The sequence below is a fragment of the Vicugna pacos genome, chromosome X (assembly GCF_048564905.1).
Source record: "Vicugna pacos chromosome X, VicPac4, whole genome shotgun sequence".
Lineage (NCBI taxonomy): Eukaryota > Metazoa > Chordata > Mammalia > Artiodactyla > Camelidae > Vicugna > Vicugna pacos.
The window spans coordinates 28864784-28884710 of NC_133023.1; the positions used below are offsets into that span (position 1 = coordinate 28864784).

Genomic DNA, 19927 nt, shown 5'->3' on the forward strand with positions numbered 1-19927 from the left:
TCTGTGTTACTCTTTCTTTCCACCCTTCGGCTCCCAACTCTTAGCTGCTCTATTATAGACTTTGTCTGTGTCTGTCCCCAGAACTGGATAGTAAGTTCCCTGGAGGGAAAAAACATGTCCCAGGCTTTCTAGAATTCCCTCCACAATACCTACCACAGGGCCTCACTGGGAGATTAGCTGAGTAATGTTAATTGGCATAATTAATTAATGAACAACTTCTTTATGTAATTATTTTTCCAAATTAAATGCTAGATTTGAAGAGGCCAAAACCTGGATCATGTTTTGCCATTCTAATGTTGGGGAAATCAGAGGAACAAATTGTGACTTAAGAAATCATTAGTTATTTCAAAAGGAATTGCTGAGTCTTATGGCAGTTATCAGGTAGGCAGATTTTATGTGTGAGCCTTAGGAAAGAGGCCAAAATCCACTAGACTGTTCTTTGATCCCCAATTCATCAGTCAGGCCAAAGCTGAACTTCAGGCGACTTTTTTTTTCTTCTCTGACTAGTACTTTTCTTGTGCAGGTCTGCCCTTTTGGAAGGGTGGCTTCATGAGAGTAAAGAACTTGTCATCATGTTCACTGTTGTATCTCTGGCATCTCAAACAGGCTTTCCTGGCATACAGTAAGCACTTCAGACATAATTGTGGAAGGAAGGGAAAGAGGGAAGCAGGGCACAAATAAAGGAAAGAGGTGAGGGGGTTCTGCTTCTCATGCCAGTACCCCTGGCACTTACTCATCAGTTGCCAAAGGCCCCTCAGGCTCAATGTTAGGAACCAAGGATACCAAAATGATGAGGTGCCACAGTCTTTGCATCTGGTCATCTGGCAGAGAGAGAGAGACAGAGAGATAACACAACAGGTGCTGTGCCGAAGAATCACAGTGACATGAGGAGTGTGCCTGCCGAAGGGCTCCATCTCACCTGCCCCAAGGAAGAGTAGGGGGCGGAGGACATCGCAGACTTGAGCAGAATCCTAATGAACTCAATGATGCTTGGTAGGCTTGAGGACATTTTAATGTCTATAGTCCCCAAACTGACTGTAGGTAGGATGAATAAAATCTGGAAGACTGCAAGTCACTGCAATTGAGCCATTCTCTATGCAGGGTGATTTTGATAGTGAAAGTTATTTTGCCTCGGTACTTACTGGACTTTGGTTTCATTCAGGGAATGCAAAAGGCCACAGCGAGTCTGTCAGGCAGCAGCTAATCAGAATTGTGACTTTATAAGCACAGGCTAAATGACACAAATTGAAGGCCCATTGTCTGGGCCAGACCTGCACCATACATCAGGAGTAACAGCTTTGTCAAGCATGATTGCTTCGGACCAGTCTTTGTTTCTTCCTGAACAACTTCTTGTTTCTGTGACAAGGACTAATGATGTAACAGCTGTCAGGTGGTCTTTGTACTTTATAAAATCCTGTAGCAGTAAAGGTGTGTATTTCCCATCAAAACAGCAAATTTTATGAACAGGGTAGATAAACTTGACAGCAAAGAGAGAATCAGTGGTTTAAAAAAAAAAGATATGGTGGGCTAAGCTTATTTACAGATAGGAAAAGGATTGGGGGGATAGGCCTTTTAAGCAAGGAAATCCAGTCTCTGAGGAACCATGAAGATCATGACTTGACTTCTGCTTCTTGATTTCCTTACTCAGGTGCTGACCCCGGCACAGATCAAATCAATTTGCCAGGCGATTCTGGACTCTGGGAAGCAGTATGCGATGAAAAAGCGGAAACCATTCCCTCTGATGTATTCTTACTATGGAACCGAATACTTGGGTGAGTGAAGGGGTTGGCAAAGGCCTGGAGGACAAAGGGAGTCTCTATGTCAGCTCTGACTAAAGACTGGAAGATTCTGGTTTTGACGTAGGTCATCACCATTGCTTTAACTGGGGACACTTTAAAATGCCATTGAAAAACAAATATCGGTAGATACTACAAATCACAATTTCATATTTGTTTTCAGAGTCTGCCTGTCAGAAATGTAGCTATTTTAACTATTCCTTTCACAAAGGATGAAAATTCTTGTTCTAGACTGTGAATTCATTAGCCCAGTTTTGCTGAAAGTTTGTGAGCAGTTTATACACTCACTGCCAGTAGTAACTATTCCTATTCACAGGGAAACAGGATTCAGCTACTGACATTTTAAAGAATTTTTTTTAATTGTTATTTTTTATTGAAGTGTAGTCGATTTACGTTGTTTCGGAAACTATTCAGTTACATATATACATACATCTTTTTCAGATTCTTTTCCATTATAAGTTATTACAAGAAATTGAATATAGTTCCCTGTGCTATGCAGGAGATCCCTGTTGTTTATCTATTTTATACATAGTAATGTGTATCTGTGAATCCCAAACTCCTAATCAAGTTATTAACATTAGTGGGTTAATAACAGGCTACTGAATCACAGTGGCTACTTTTGAGATCTGGGGTATGTAAAGTGAAAGTTAGTTCATCCCCTTTTGAATTATTCAGTGGCTCCCCATCACTCCTTTCCAGCATGACTTACAAGGCTCCTTGTAGATCACCTGCCTCCTCCTCCAAACTCAAGCTTTCTTTCTCCCTTTCCTGGTTCTGTCCAGCATAGTCTCCATCAAGTAAAGTGTTCTCACATCTTTGCCACCTTTGTTCCTGTTCCTTTTGCCTAGAATGCCTGGCTTCCCCTGACCCGTTCATCAATCTGTCATACACACTTCACCTAGACTTGAAGATTCTGCTCCAGTATTATTAGATCTATTGAGAAACTTTGTGCTTCTGGAAAAAAAGGGTTTCTTGAACCCTGTCTGGAAAAACATTCAAGTTTACCCAAAACCAAAATTGGTTAGTGTCCGGTCACCCTGCCACACTTCTGTTGGCACCCTTATGACAGCACACTGTCATTAGTGCTTTACCTGTCCAACTGCATTAGCAGGCCCTGGGCACCTTCAGGATAAGGAGTTTCTCTCATATATTTTTATGATCCCTGGACCTTTACCAAGAGCCTGTATGTAATGAGGGTCCCCAAATGAATGAATGAGTGACTTATGAACAGCTTCAGCAATGAGCAAAGAGACTAACAGTTCTCTGAACGTTTTCTCAAAGAACCTTTAAGTTCCTGTCCAAGTTTCCCTAGAATCAGGGCCTGAGACAAGGATTTGGGTATAAATGATTTATTTGGGAGGTGATCCCAGAAAGTGTTGATAGAAGAATGCAGAAGTGAGATAGTAGAGAAAGTTAATAAGGATATGATAATGAGTAACTCTGGGTAACTGAGGCTCAGCTCCACTGGGGACTCTTCTAGTGTGTATAGACCATACCTCAGAATCGTCCCACCCAAGGGATGAGGGAGTTGGTCTATTCATCCACCAACTCCCTGCCTTATGGATTGAAGGCTGCTCCCAGAGCTGTTAATTTCCTAGGATTTCAGCCCTGCCTCTGCGGGCTGAGCACACTCCCATGGCCAGAGAAAGCCTCAGGCAGAATGATAGGCAAAATGATATTGTCTGCTAGAGTTCCCTAACAGAACTATTCCTTTCATTTTCTCCTTTCTTAGAGAAATTAATATTCTAGCCATTTACATATACATATAGCACAAACCAGATTTCTATCTAATGCTGAAATATTTTCCTTGAAAGCAAAACTTTTTTCCTAACAATTTAAAATCCAGTGAAAGAAAGGTCCCTTCAAGTTTCGTGGCCGAATTTCAAGAAGAATAGAATTTTCGACTAGATACAACCAGAAGGCTATTTCTGGGGAGTCAAGAGTTCTGAGTGCCCGAATGCAAAGAGAAAACTTTAACAACATTATAGAGTTGAGTTTAAAGAGGAAGCCCTTGGAATATGTTGACCCCAGCACCACCCACCAATCACCATTCTACTCATTAGAAGTGAGTGAAGACTCCTACAGTAGCTGGGCTGGCTTTTAGCTTTGCTGAACTAATTCCTTCTCCAAAGCAGGCTAAGGGCTTTGCTCATGCAGTACCCCTTACTAGAACTCCTAGGAATTCTCCAAAACTTTGCTCAGTTGATTCTACCTGTATGGAACCTTCAGCGCCCCCTCCATTCCGAGGCCACATTAAGCTCTCCTTCCTCGGTTCTCTTTTAGCTTCTGGAACGCATCTCTGATAGAGCATTTATCACCGCATGTTCTAATTATTTATTAACAAGTCTGACTTTCTCACTGGACTGGATGGGACGGTCTTCAAGGGTATGGAGCAAGCCATATTCATCTGTGTAGCCCCAGGGCTTGGACAATGCTCAGTACACAGTGTGAAGGCTTAAGTAAATTAATACCAATTACTAATGTTTAGCTTTACAGAAGAAAGGATTTAATCTGTTTTGCTTACTGATCTCTCTTCAGCACCTAGAACAGTATCTGGCACATAGTAGGTGCTTAATTCTCATGTGTTGAATGAATGAATGAATGTTGAGGATACCTAGAACAAATTATTTTCAAGTACTTTAGGAACATTTTCATAAAAGCTATTTTTTTTACGAAGTTTAATAAAATATACTTTCTCTAAAACAGGAGTCGATCACTAAAATTTTCTATAAAAGGATACGTAATACATATTTTAGGCTTTGTGGCCATATGGTCTCTGTCACAAATACAACTTTGCCATTGTAGCACAAAAGCCGTCATAGACAATATACAAGGGAATGAGGGTGGCTGTATTTCAATAAAACTTTATTTACAAAACAGGCACTGGGGGGATTTGGCCTGCAGGCTGTGGTTTGCCCACCCCTCTCTAACGTATGTTCCCCAGAAGCCTAGTTCTTAGGCAACTCAGTTATCATATTACTATGTGTGCTGTCAAATAATATTGCCATTCTTTTTTTTTTTACCATGATTGTTTTTTCACTACATTAAACTGGTTCTCCTCCCAATTACATAAATTAACGATGCTTTGCTTATCTGTATAGGAGCAGCTCATGGCCTGTCGTCCATTCTCCAGATGCTTCTTTCATACCATGAGCACCTCAAGCCCTCAGATCAGGAGCTGGTGTGGCAGAGCGTGGACTTCCTCATGGAGCAAGAACAGAACTGCAACTGGCCGCCTGAGCTGGGCGAGGCCATCGAGAGAGAGAACGAGCTGGTGCACTGGTGCCACGGCGCCCCAGGTCTCACTCATGTTATTATCTGCAAATGTTGCTTTTCATCCGGCTTAGCCAAAGACGTGTGCCTTTTCTGAGAAGTGAGGGTATTTCTCATCTTACACTATTACCAAGTGAGATAAAAGGCCAAGATGAAACTTTTCAAAGCCGCAAAAGTTTCCATCTGGAAAGGCCCTCCAGAAATGATCCTGTATTTTAAAAATATATGCTCTGCATACAAATTAAAAGTCGTACTGTCCAATAAAATATAGTATGAGCCACATATGAAATTAAATTTTTAGTAGCCTGATTAGAAACATAGAAACAGATGAAATTAATTTTAATAATAGCTATAACCCAATATACCCAAATATTATTTCAACATGCAACCAATTTAAAAATCAAGTGATTTTGCATTTTAAAAAATATTTAGTCTTCAAAATCCCATGTATATGTTATACTTACCTCCCATCTCAGTTCAGACTAGCCACATTGCAACTGCTCAGTGGCTTCATTGGACAGTGCAGACCTGGAGCCTGACAATTCAAAATGTAGTCCCTGAGCTAATGGCCTGGGCAACCTGGGAACTGGTTAGGAATATAGAATCTCAGGCCACACCTTAGCCCCACTGAATCAGAATCTGCATTTTAACAAGATCCCTAGGTGATTTGTATGCACATTAAGGTGTGAGGTAGACTGTTCTGTAATTCTTCAAATGTGGGTTTCCACTGTCACCTAAAAAAAATCTAGAGAAATGAGAAGCCATCTGTAGTGAACTCTCAGGAGCTGAGCCTAGAAATTTATCAGACCTCATCTTTTCCTTAAAAAAAAAAAATCCCATTACACTGCTAATTAGGCCTGAGAGCAGTGGCAATTCGAAAGAAGTTAAATTCAAATGAAACAATTAATTTTGGTTGATTGGCCAGGGGAGAGACTTGAAATACCAATATACCACAAAAATTTTTGATTAGGAGTATATTTAATTTTCAAGGCTATGCTTCAGTGCCATGAGTACAGCTTTAAAATGTATTTGATTTCTCTTTAGTTACCTGATTTTTATTACTTCCTTTCCCTTCCTTACCTAATTAATGTTCTTTAATCCAATTGAATTTCATTTTTTCCTTGGTACAGTTTGAGTTGACAAAAATAGTGTGAGTCTTAGCCCATTGGCCGTATTTTCTCTGCCTGCCACTTTTACTGAAGGAAGGACTTCAAAGGCTCCTCTGCGTACTTGTGCCAGCTCCAGGGTAGTGTGCATTATGTCCAAGCTAATTCTCACCAGTGATAATTTGAGCCCATGTTTTCTTGCTTTGAACTTCTTGAAGGAAAACAACACTTATTTACCATTCTGGAACTATCTCTTCATGTGATGCTCAACACTCCCATTTCCCATTCCCTTTAATCATTTTCAGTGATGGTCTTTGGATATCCTCCAAGCACGCCAGGATCCTTGAATTTTGGAGATGTCCCAAATTAAATACAGCATATTTTTAAAGGATTCAGTGTATAGTAAAAGCCCTGTAAAGAATGGGAAGATAGTCTCCTAAAATGAATGGCTGGGTCACTTAATTGATGTGGGTGTTTTGAAGGGCAGTTATTCCATTCTTTTTGTACATCACATCCCATCTGTCTTTGTAAATCATGTACCATAACAGTACAGCGTAGGATGTATCACCTTGGGGACTTTATTTATCCTCATCTATCATTCATGTTCAGTATCTCGGCAAGATTAAACATAGGTTGCAAAGCAAAATCATTCAACCCACGTAGTCACTGGACTACCCAAAATAAACCAATTCACAAGTGAATAAAGAACCAAATGGAGCCCATTATGTCTGCCAGCCCGCACTTCCATCTCAAGGGGCTTGGTCTTCCTTTTAAGAGATTTGCTAAAAATAGCGTCGAGAGTGATTATAAATCTGATAAGTGCCGGTCAAAGACCATCAGGGTATCTCTGAAGTTAGCAACGGTAAGCTCTCCAAAATTTCTGAAACAGGAGATGACCTAGAAAAATAATTTTCACTTGTTTGAGGAAAACATTTTCTGAGAGGAAATTTATGAACAGTGCAGATGGTTTGGGGAAGCAGAATGATTCTGTGATTAAAAACCTGCCAGAGATGATCCACAATGTGGAACTTCATCAGTGATACCTTATTTCCCACTATAATTGTTTCCTTCAACCCACCTCTACAGATGACAGCAGCATGGATATACTTCTTGACTCTAAGTTAACAACACTGGGTTCTGATTGTAGCTCCAGGAGTCACCAGCTAAGTGACCTTGAGGGAACCACTGTTTCTTTTGTGCCTTTGTTTCTTCATCTGTGAAATGAGCATGTTGAGACAGAGCAGTGAAGCTCAGTCTTGTTTTTTTTTTAATTGAAGTATAGTCAGTTTTCAATGTTGTGTCCATTTCTGAGATACAGCATAATAGTTCAGTCATATGTATACATATGTATATTCATTTTCATATTCTTTTTCATTATAGGTTACTACAAGATATCGAATATAGTTCCCTGTGCTATTCAGTATAAGCTTGTTGTTTATCTATTTTATATATAGTAGTTAGTGATTGTCATTCTACGTGAAGTAAGCCAGAAAGAGAAGGAAAAATACCATATGATATCATTTCTTGTATGTGGAATCTAAAAAAAAGACAAACTTATTTACAAAACAGAAACAGACTCAAAAACATAGAAAACAAACTTATGGTTACCAGGGGAGTTCCGAGTCTTTTTATCACCACAGACTGTTTTTATACAGTGGACCCTCACCATTCCTGAGGGTTATGTCCCAAAAGGTTAGTAGACACCTACATTTATAAATACCCAGTGTGGCATTGAGTTTTTCTCACTAAATGCAATGAAGTAGAGCAGGCACGTTCATGTGACCCCTTCCTAGCCTTAATGATTCTGAAATACAGGAAGAAAGTCATTTACAAAATCATTAAAACAAATGCTGTGGCTAAAATAAACTCAAGATCACATTATGTTCTGTCATTACTGTGGTAACACTGACAGGGCATTTCCTTTACGCTGTGTGAAACACAGGTGTAGCTTTCTTTTTTTTTTTTGAATCATTTCATGAGGACTTCTGGGTAGGTGACTTTGACTAGAGAACAGCACGGGCTTTTGCAGTCACTAAGCTTGCTAGCACACTGTACAATGCGTGCTTTAGTGAAATTACAGATCCCAAAATGGACCTGTGAACTGATTCTCTAGGATGTTGAAACTGTATGTGCCAAGTTTGGCTATCATGAGGCTCTGCTAGATTGCATGTTTTCTGAGATTTAGCCTCCCAAACCGTATTTCTTAAGTAATAATTTCTTTTCCCAGTCGTATTTGGCAAAGACATATATCATTGCTGCCTCAGGTTTCTTACCAATGCACAATAATCAGTGTTCCCATGACGAAATGACACTGTTCCCATAAAAAGCACCATTCTGTCCTTTTAAAGTAAACCACCCAATTGTGGGTTTCATTAGGTCAGGTTAGGAGACAACAGGTCTAGAAGTTTTTCAGGGTCCCTTCCAGGTACCATTCTGTGATCCAGGCTGCAGGAAGAGGCCCCTTCTCTCTGGCCAGAACCACAGGATCCATACCTAGTAAGCTGGTTGGGCCTAATGGCCTGGTATAGCAACTGGACCATCTCATCCATTCTTCCTTCCACATCTCTGATCGCTGGGCTGAGAGAAGGGATGTTACATGGTCAGCAGACATTTGCAGAGGCCTTGCCATGTGTCAACCACCACACCACAGACAGGGGAGCAAAAATGAGTAAGACAGAGTACTTGCCCTTGGGTAGTTGGCACTATACTAGGCAGACATGAAAACAGGTAATTCCAACAGACTCAGAGATACAGAGAACAAACTAGTGGGTACCAGTGGAGAAATGGAGGGGGGAGGGGCAAGATAGAGGTATGGGCTTAAAAGATATGAACTACTATGTATAAAATAGATAAACAACAAGGATATATTGTACAGCCCAGGGAATTAGTCATTACCTTATAACTTTTAATGGAGTATAGTTTGTAAAAGTACTGAATCACTATGTTGTACACCTGAAACTAGTATAATATTGTGAATCAACTATACTGCTATAAAATTATTTATTAATATTAAAAAAGCAGGTCATGTTAATATGATACTGTTTAAGTGCTAAGGTTTGTATAAGGAGCGCTGGGAGCTCAGAGGAGGGATTTCTTATCCTCCTCCAGATTCCAGGAAGGCTTCCTGGAAGAGGTGATGCCTGAGATAAGCTGACCAGACTAAGAAAGCTAGGATGTTTCTTCCAAGAAAAGTCAGAAAGAGGCATGGAACCACATGGTGAAGGAAGGGAAACTGCGGGTGATTTGGTTTTAGGGAAGTAAAAAGCTTCATGTAGGGAGCGGAGGAGAATGGCAGGAGGTCAGAAAGGGCTCTCTGTGTCTCACTTGGAGATTAGCTCACCTAGATTCCAGGGGGAAGCTATGAAGCACAGCTGACACCACAGAGTTGGTCTGTCTTGAGGCGGAGGGAGCTGACCTTCTGTACCTTGTCAGTCAGTCATTGACTGAAATCCACCAGGGGTGGGTGCACAGCGTAGCCTCACATTGGTTGAGGGCAAATATCCCAAGAAGAGGGCAGCTGTCAACTTTGTTAGCAGCCAACTTACAGCTACTGGGAGATGGGGCACCTGCCAGTAAAGTAAAGGGATCTGTGCCAGCATGAGGGGCTTCAGTTCATCTGACTCATTCCTCTTCATCCTTCATTTGGTACCCAGGTTAGATGGTGTGGCTCCCCTAGTGAGCCTTTCCTACCTCCAAGTGTAGGTTAGGAGTCTTCCCATGTTTCCACAACACCTCTATTACCCCTCACAAGCCTAATTAACGCCCCCAGGTAGGTTGTAAACACTATGAAGTCAGAGGCTTTTTAAAACTTTAGCACCTACTACTGTCCTAGTGTATAGTCGGTGCTCAGTTAATATCTAAACAGTCACCAAATCCTGTGAGATATCTCTTTCATTAGCCTCTTTGCCATCTTTCTGCCAACATGATCAACTCATAGCTACTGCATTGCCCTTCTTTAGGTCTTAGTTGTCACCATTGTGGGACATTTTGTCTGTAATACTAATCACATCATTAAAAGTAAAAACCAACCAATTCACAGCAAAATGCTCCCATTGGTTCCCTACTGCCCACACATACAGTCCAAGCTGCCTAATTGGACTTGTAAACCCATCCAAAATGTGAACCCAATCTGTCCTTCCACCTCATCGCCCCGTTGGTTAGAATACTACCCCACTGGCCTGCGTGTGGCTTGTTTGTTGTGGCTTTGAATCTTTGCCCCCTCTCCGTCTCCCCTTGGGCCTGGAGTTTCCTACGCATGTTACAAAGTCCTGTAGAAAGCCCTGCTCCCGTCAAGGCTTCTGTCTCCGTCCAGGAACTTCCACTTTTCTGATCCCGCTGGTATTACTGACAGCATCATTCATTTTATGCCCCAACAGTGTCATGAACCACGTGTCCTATTGTGTATCAGTCACAGGTACATATTTTTCTCTCCCTTTATAGACAACGCCTTCCTGAAGGGCAGGAATCATGTTTAGCATTTTTTTCTATCACCCAGGGCCAGAACTGGCTACATCATTTAGGGGGCTCAGTACAAGATAAAAATGCAGAGCCCTATTTAAAAAATGGTTAAGAATTTCAAGATGGTAGCAGCAGAGCATTAAATCCAGCATGGGGCCCTTCTGGAAGGCCCTTGTGAGGCTGTACAGGTCACATGCCCATGAAGCTGGCCCTGCCGAGGGCTATGCATACAGTAGATCATCTATGAAAACTTTCAGATGAATGGATGCAGGGAATGAATGAATGTTTAATTAAATAAGTTCAATTTCTTTTAAAACCATTCTTTAATTTGCAGGAGGCACTTGGTTCCTAAAACCGAAGGAAGACAGTGTTACAGGTGACATAATCAGCGGAGAGCCCATTGTTACCTGCTTATCAAAATTTAAACGATAAATTTTTAAAAGAATAAAATCATGACTCTCATACAAATATAAACATATGTCAACAATTTTATTTGGCTCATAAATTAATGAGGGAACCAGAGAAGTGTTACAGCTGATTCAAAGGAAAATCCACAGAGCAGACATATTTATAGGCCATGAGGAACGCTGACATGAATTTACTTAATAGATGCAAAACTAGCTGCTTCCACAGAGGCTGAGGGAAGTCAATCCAATGCCTACCAGACAGATGTGAGTTTCTAGAGGCAGGAATTATTTACATTACTATCTGTTTTCTACAAGGTAATTTCTATCTCTACAGAGCTGTAAAAGAGCCCAGTCAAAGACAAAGGCTGAGATAACCCTGATGAATGAGCTAGTCAAAATCTCTACTAAATTCCAGCCTGGCTCACTTTCTATAGGAGAGAGGGAGGCCATGCAGGAGAGGGAGTGATCTTGCATTACTAATCTCCTCTCTGAATGCAAGCACCTGGAACTTGAGGGAAATCGTTTCTATTAATAGCTGTCACTTCTCTTGTTTCTGTTCCTGCCTGTGTAATGGAGATTGCCTTTGTTGAGGAGTTTTGAAGGAAGGTGTCTTTCCTTGGAACAATCAAGTTGGGAGGGACTCACTTTACAATCGAAGCAGGAGTCTTGGCCAGATCACTTGGGATCATTGTTGTTTTTGGAAGGGCTCCCAGTTTTGCTCTTAAGAAAAGGTGTATGGTCATAAGTACTTTTACATTACCAATTCTGAACATCTGTGGGGGAATGGGCAAACTGTATAAACACTTAGCCATTCCAAGTAGCCAGGTACGCACAGCGCTTCCCAGGGTATGGCGTCATTAAATATTAACCCATTTGTAAATTTTGGATTTTATCAATCTATGTTCTTGTTCTTTCTCTAGGGGCCAGTACCATGATACAACGCAAACAACTTAAACTAAATCGCACAGGTTAAATAAGACTCCCTTGTAGGAGATTCCATAGCCTTGCTGCTTGAAATGTGATCCCCGGAAAGGCTGTTAGAAATACAGTATCTCTGGCCCCACATCAGTCCTACTAGATTAGAGTGAATATTCTACCAATACACTGGTGATTTGTCAGACTTTTCCAGTTTGAGAAGTTCTGCTTTATAGTATTAAGCCCTGAAAAATCACCTCTGATATCTTTGATGTTTTCACAGGAATTGCCTATCTGTTCGCCAAAGCTTATCTGGTTTCCAAGAAGCCACAGTACCTGGACACATGTATCCGCTGTGGGGAACTCACATGGCAGAAGGGCCTGCTGAAGAAGGGGCCAGGGATTTGCCACGGGGTGGCTGGCAGTGCCTATGTCTTTCTGCTGCTCTACCGACTCACGGGGAACTCTAAGTACATCTACCGAGCCCAAAGGTCAGCCTCTCTTTGCATGTTTTTTTTTTCCAAATGTTAATCCAATTAATGTTCTGAATAGATAGTAAGAATCACGTGGCTTAAAAAGTGTAAGAAGAAAAACATCAACTGTGCACTCTAGCAATTTAGTTCACTTCCCGAGAGACGGTCAGTGTTACCAGTGTCTTGTCTTCTCAGAAATGTTCCATGTATATATATATGCACACACACAGAAAAAGGCATATATTTTAAATTCTGTCCTGCCTTTTTAATACAAATGGTAGCACTTTGCTATCTTAGTAATCACCCTAAATCAGTCCATATAGGACTTTCCATTTTTATTGCCACATAGTATTACATCGTGTGAATGAACCCTAATTTATTTAACCAGTCCCATATGGAGGACTATTTGGACTATTTCCAATATTTTGCATTACAAATAATGCTATAATAAATAGCCTTGTACATATATCATTTTGTACATGTATGAATATATCTGAAAGGTAAATCCCTAGACGTGGAATTGCTGGGTCAAAGGCTATGTATATTTGTGATTATTTTTTATTGTGGTAAGAACACTTAATATGACATCTAGTCTCTTCACGTATTTCTAGAACGTATTCACCTTGTATGGTGGAAACTTTATACTCATTGAGGAAAAAACTCCCCATTTCCCCTCTCCGCCACCCAGCCCCTGGCAACAGTCATTCTATTCTCTGCTTCTAGGAGTTTGAGTATTGTAGATTCCTCATGTAAGGGTTATCATGCAGCATTTGTCTTTTTGTGACTGGCTTATTTCACTTAGCATAATGTCCTCATTTATCATTTAGAACAGGGTACATAGTAACTGCAATGTAAGTGTTCACTGTTCTTATTACTAAAAATTTTAGTTATATCATTCCAGACATTTCTCTATGCATAAATGTATGTTCGTATATCTAAATGTGTATCTGTGTATGGTATGTATATATTAATAAGATATTACAATTAAGTATGTGTAACAGTTCTATACATATAGTTTGCAGCTTATAATTTTAAATGAACAATTTTTAAGGGACATGCTTCATTTCAGTTTGCGTAGATCTAGCTCATTGTTTTAATGACTATATAGTTATTTAGAGTTGTACCATGATTAATTTAACGAACCTTTTAAGTAATGGACACTTGATAAATGTGCAGTATTTACTAATACAAACAAAATTGCCCCAAATATCCAATACATACCTTTCGGTGCACTTGTCAGAAAAATGTTGAAATTGAAGTCATTGAATGCAGAGGTGTTTCTAAACTGTCTTTATCTTTTGCCCATTTTTTTCATACTGTGATGCTTATTTTGAGGACTGTAACTCTTGGTCAATCTATGCTGTAAATATTTTCCTACTTTGCCATTTCTCTTTCAATTTATGGCTCATGGCTTTTTGCCACACCAAAATTTTAAATATTTTCCTTGACAAAATTGAACTTTCAAGATTTCTGGATTTTGTACTATGCTTAAAGAGACCTTTCCGACTCCAAGATTATAAAGTATTAATTTATATTGACTTTTAGTACTTTTACGGTTTTATTTTAATCTTTAAAATAAATTTATACCTCTTCACCCATTTATCCCACCTATTTAAAAGTTATTAAACTTTTAAATCTTTGATTAGTTAGAACTTACTTTTTAAAATAGTGTCAGATGGGTATCCACCTTTCTGTTTTTTAGTGGAAAAAAACGAAACTTTCCCATAACGTCTGTTGACCAATTACCCCAATGATTTGAAATTCCAATTTTATCACAAACTGAATTTATATAAATCTATGGTTTGTTTCTGGACTTTCTATAATTCATTCATTTATTTCCAATTTTTCTTAGCTGTCCTCTCTGATTTATTCTTCCAATTGTATTTTAGAATCAATTTCTCAAAAGTTAAAAAAATTCTATGGACATTTGATTGGAATCTCAATTGAATTTGTATGTTACTTAGTGAAAATTAACATTTTTAGAATACTGAGTTTTTCCATACAGGAGCATGGTATATTTTCCCTTTAAGTTTTTAAAAATATCATTTGGTAAAGTTTTGATCTTATGAAGAAGGACTTGTATGTTTCTTGTCAATTTATTCCTGTGGATTTTATGTTTCCAGGTTTGTGAGTGGAATCTTTTCCTTCATTATATTTTCAGATCATTTATCACTGGCATTTATGAAAGCTTTAAAAAAATACATATTATTGCAGTTTAGCAACCTAAGGTGCACTTCTCTTATATAAATCTGCATTGTATCTTACAAATATCTTAGTTTTGATAATTATCAAAATGATATATCTGGCCACCTTACTGAAGTCCATTTGTCTTTCTATTAGATTTTCATTAGATTCCATTGCGTTTTCTAAATAGACACACATATTATCTGCAAATAATTATAATTTTGTTACTTCCTTTCTCAACTGTAGGCTTTATTTTATTTGTTTCCTTATTGCATGGGTCAGAATCTCCGAAGCAATGTTCAGTGATAAGAGGGATAGTAAACATCCTTGTCTTTATGCTGATTTCATTAGGAATGCTTCAGTGTTTCACCATGATCTTTTCAATTTGCTTCTTATAATGTGGGTCATGTTATAATAGATTATGACACACCTCTGTTCAGGATAATCCAATGGCTCCCCATAGGAATCAGAGTAAAAGTCATGGTCTGTTCTCTGGACAAAAGACCCTGCAGGATCTTGCCTCTATTACTTTTCTGATATCGTGCCCTACTTGTCTTCCTCCTGGTTCTTTATGCTACAGTGGCTTCCTTGTAATTCTATTAAAATGCCAGGTACAATCTACCTGAAGGCCTTTGAAGTTTTGATTTCCTTCACCCATAATGTTCACTTTCTACATGTATCTCCCAGCTCTTTCACTTCATTCAGACCTTCACTCGAAAGTCATTTTTTTTCAGAGAGGCCTTCCCAAGCCCATTTATCTAAGTTCAATCTTTTTTTAAAAAAACATAAAATATCCTTTATGATATTTGCATGTATGCACTGAAGGAAAAATACTAACATATGTAAGTCCCTTATTTGAAGCTCCATTGTTTAGGAATTCTGTTGACATATTTTGATTTATGGTTCCCTAATCTGTTTAGGTTGCAATCTGACTCTTTATTTGCCAAATGTAGAAAACAAAAGTCATTTTGGATTTTATTTAGGCTAATGCGGTATCACCTTTGGGATAAATTTCATCAGAGGTTATCATTCCCTAGAAAGCCTATTAAAAAGAATCAGAACAACTCCTCTGTTTTTCTGGCAGGCCAGTCCTAGTTTACGGAGTCTTTATTGTAAGATTCTGGGATTACAGGGCCCTTCAGACAACTTAAATTTCTCACTTACAGATAAAGACTGAAAATGTGTGGGTACTATCTAAATATTGTTTGGGCATTGTATTTAATTGCTTAGTGCACTGAAATTTCCACTTCATCATAACTCAAAGGTAAATATGGTATGGCCCAGACTGGGGACTTCCCTAATTTTCGCAGTTCCTAAAACAGTAAAGTCAAACAATAGGTAACTTCCTGGAAAAATATTACTTGGCCAGTGCCTATTATTCTTTTTAACATAGAGTTGGAATTTATGATTCCAGAAAAGTATTTGACAACCTTCTCAGTTACTTCTCTGACTATTTAATTATTCAGGTTTTCTACCTCTTTTTGAATTAATTTTTGTAATGAATGTATTCCTATAAAAGCATCTAGTTCATATGGATTTTCAAATGTTTGACGTAAAGGTCTAACAGTATAGTTCTATGATATTTTGAATGTCCCATATCTGTGATTACATGCCCTTTCACATTCCCAATACTTTTCCTTTTTAGCCAGACACACCAGCATTTTGTCTGTGTTGTTCATCCTTTTAAGGAACTAGCTTTTGGTTTTTATTAATTCTTTTTATTTTTCTCTTTTGCTTCCTAATTCATTATTTTCTGTCTTTATGTTGATTTTCCAGTGTTCTTTTCCTTTATTTTGTTTTCTCCTATAGTTTTTAAAAAGTACTTAATTAGAATACCTTCCATTTTTATAATTATAGTAATAACAACTCAGATCAATGAATTTTCCTTTGAGTTCAGTTTTGGTCATAATTAATAAGTTTTGATATGTAATGGTCTCAATGTCTGTAATTCTTTTTTCTAAGGTTTTTTTAAAAAATATTTTATTTATTTGCCAACATATTATTTAATTATTTTATTTTGATGGGAGGTGGTGGAGGTAATCAGGTTTATTTATTTTTAGAGGAGGTACTGGGGACTGAACCCAGGACCTCGTACATGCAAAGCATGTGCTCTACCACTTGAGCTATACCCTCCCTCTATAATTCTTTTTAGTTCCGTAATTACCATCCTGACTTCTATTTAGACAGGAGTTTTTAGAAAAATGAATTTGTTAGTTCAGATTTGGCATTTTCACTTTAATATGATAACACGACATGTAGCTCTGAATACAGTGAAACTGCTCTTCTCACACATTGCTAGTATTCTTGTAAACTGCTATATATCATTTAGAGGTTATTTTGAAAAGCACAAAAATGTTTATCATATTATTTTTAAGTAAAAAAATGTAGGATACTAAATACTATACAGACTGTAATTTTAAGACTATAATAAATAAATCAAACCATAGTAGGGGGGAAAGGTCAGAAGAAGGAGCAAAATTAACAGTGAAATGGTTGCCTCTATTTTACAAATATTCTTCTATACTATGTTTATGTGAAAAAATTATATTTACCACGTAGCAAACACTTGCTATTTGCTCGAAGAGCCAAATATATGTTATCTTTGATCTTTACAGATAATTTTATGCAACTCTGTAACTTCAGCACTTTAAAGTCAGATTAAGAAATGTGACAAAGTTCATCTAACATGAAATTATCAGAGTCGGATATCACAACCCCAATGCCCTTCCTCTTTCTCCTGCACCTAGGCTTCTTAATCTAGGATATGTGAATTTATTTGAGAAAAAAGTATTACATCTCAAGCTGAAATGTAGCATTTCATTCAATTCTGAATTAACAGTGGCTGTGACTCTGTCACCAGATGTCATAGATATTCTCATGTCTTATTACTCTTGTTGCAGATATTGTGAAATATTTTACTCCCATCACTCCTTAGACATGTCAGTAGTTATTAGACCCACTATTAGATCTTATTATTTCATGTGTTAATAAAGAATCCATATATCATTACATCACAAATTTGGTTTAAAATTTTTTGCTAACCATATTTTAATATAATTAATTTTCTTGGGACTCCTGTGTATTTTACTTAATGTGTTTGAAGACTTTTTTCTGAGACAGTCCAGACTGCCAACTGATCCATAGGACTAAAAAGGTTAAGACTCCTTGAAGCTATACTGTGAAGTTTCATTGTGTAATTATACATTTTGAATTAAACAATTAAGATGCATCATTATTCTACTGTTTAAAATTGTGACTTCTATTTAAAAATTGTTGTGTATTCAGGAAAACAGTGGATAGAAAAATTATCCCAAACAGAATTGTCATGTGTTTCCTGCTGATTTATTTTAAGCTGCTGTCAATAATTCCAAGAGCCTTAAAAAGATCAAATAAGTAATTACTCTTCATAGGACCCCCTGTGTAGTAGCAATAATCTAAATTTGAATAGGATCTGTGGCAAATTCAAGTAAAAAAAAAAATCTTTTCGTAGAGCATTTAGAGGCCAGTGATTTATTTTTAAGGCAGATGTCCTAAAAATAATCTATCTTGTAGCTGAGTTTGCTATTTGATGTCATGATTATAAAATGTGGCTTGCCTTTTCCCATTCATCTTCTTCTTTTGTTTGCCCAAAGCACAGATTGTATAAAATCTTGCCCATTTATTTTCACAGTCTCTGCTCTCTGTCACATACAAATGAAACCTAGCTCAGAAATAATATGCCTGCAGAAACACAGCGTATTTACTCTTTTAAAGGCGCAGGCATTGCCGTATGCCAGGAACTAATACAACACTGGAAATGAACTATGCTTCAGTTAAAAACAATCAAAAGTAAATAAAGGAACAAGCATATATCAGCTTGCTTCCATTGAAGATAAATAAAAGTATGACTATTTATCTGTCTTTTTTTACTTTTAATTATTGGACGGCAGAAGGAATGAAATCCTCAGAAACATGTTTTGCTTTGCAAATGCTGAAAATAGTTGAATTTGCTTGCCCACATGCTTTTTTGAGAAACATGCACAATGACATTATGGCAGCTCTGGTTTTCTTAACAGAGAAAAAGTCTTTCTTAAAATGTATACAATTCTGGAAAGGAAACGATGCTAAAACTTGAACTTAGCAGAGAGGAGAAAGAAACAACCCAAGGCCAGTAATATGGAAACAGTCACATGAAAACTATTCATATTTTCCTCTTCTTCTCTTAGGTTTGCTGAATTTTTATTTACCGAGGAATTCAAGGCCGGTTCCCGGGTCCTTGAAAGTATATACAGCTTGTATGAAGGCTTCTCCGGGACGGTGTGCTTTCTGATCGATCTGCTGCAGCCCAACCAGGCTGAGTTCCCTCTCTTCAGCGTCTTTGTTTAGAAAGCTCCGTGTCGCACTGTGGCCCTGCAGAAGGTCCCTGAGATTTCCTGAGCCTACTACCCGAGGCCCTTCCCACACAAGCCACATTCAATGGTATCACAACCCTGAGCCTTAACATTGCCGCCGAGAGAAGGAAGGAAGGACTGAAGGAAGGTAGGAAGGGAGCAGGCAGGTGAAGGCAATAATGGTACAAGATTTAAGGGAAAAAACAGTGTGAGAACCTGCGAGCCTAAGACACCCAACTCTTCTAAAACCCATAGAGATGGACTATGTCAGGGAATAGATGCGAGACCAGAGATCCGAGGAAAAGGGGAAAGAAATCATCTGTCTTTCAGTTACGGCCTAGAAAGCAAAACTGAAATGGGGACTATGGCAATGAGATGCCAAAATACCTTTACAATTGGAGAGAGAATCTGACCATTTCTGGGTGCCCTCCACCCCTAAATTCAAAAATAAAGACAATCAAAAAACTCAAGTAATTGCCGAGCGGAAAACGGCTAGGAGGGGTAAGTGTCCAGTTGCTGAAGGACAAAAGAGGGAAACTCTTGGTTGTCCTTTGCCTTTACTTATTGAAATTCATGATTTGTAGTGAATGGAGAAGTTGGCATGTGAATCTTTATTTTTAATCATTCCCCTGGGCATTTTAAGAAATCATGTCATAACTTAGGTTTAGACCCTCAAATTCAAAGTTTCCTTAGGCCTTAGAGCATCTCTTTTCCTGGTTCCTTTTTTTTCCTAAAGCTCAATTAGAGTAGAAAAATTCGTAGGCTCGCAAATACGATAGCAAGTGTTGCTGCCAAGTGTTTTTCTCAATTTGAAGCGCAAGCTGTGTATTGTCTATTGTTAGTAATTTTTTAAATGCCTGTGTAATCCCAATGAAGCTATTAGCTGAATTGTAAAATATACTCGTGGTAAAAATCACTCATCTCAAAGATCAGGGTAACCACTAC

General features: G+C 38.4%; 1 protein-coding gene across 1 annotated transcript in view; it reads left to right on the forward strand.

The window, feature by feature from the left end:
* LANCL3 (LanC like family member 3) overlaps positions 1-19603 on the forward strand; it is an 87686-nt gene extending 68083 nt beyond the window's left edge. Inside the window, exons 2-5 of the mRNA XM_072956664.1 lie at positions 1649-1772; positions 4898-5095; positions 12239-12446; positions 18818-19603. Coding sequence (XP_072812765.1) covers positions 1649-1772; positions 4898-5095; positions 12239-12446; positions 18818-18977 — 690 coding nt within the window. The 3' untranslated portion in view covers positions 18978-19603. The remainder of the gene's footprint in view (positions 1-1648; positions 1773-4897; positions 5096-12238; positions 12447-18817) is intronic.
* The last annotated feature ends 324 nt before the right edge of the window (positions 19604-19927 follow it).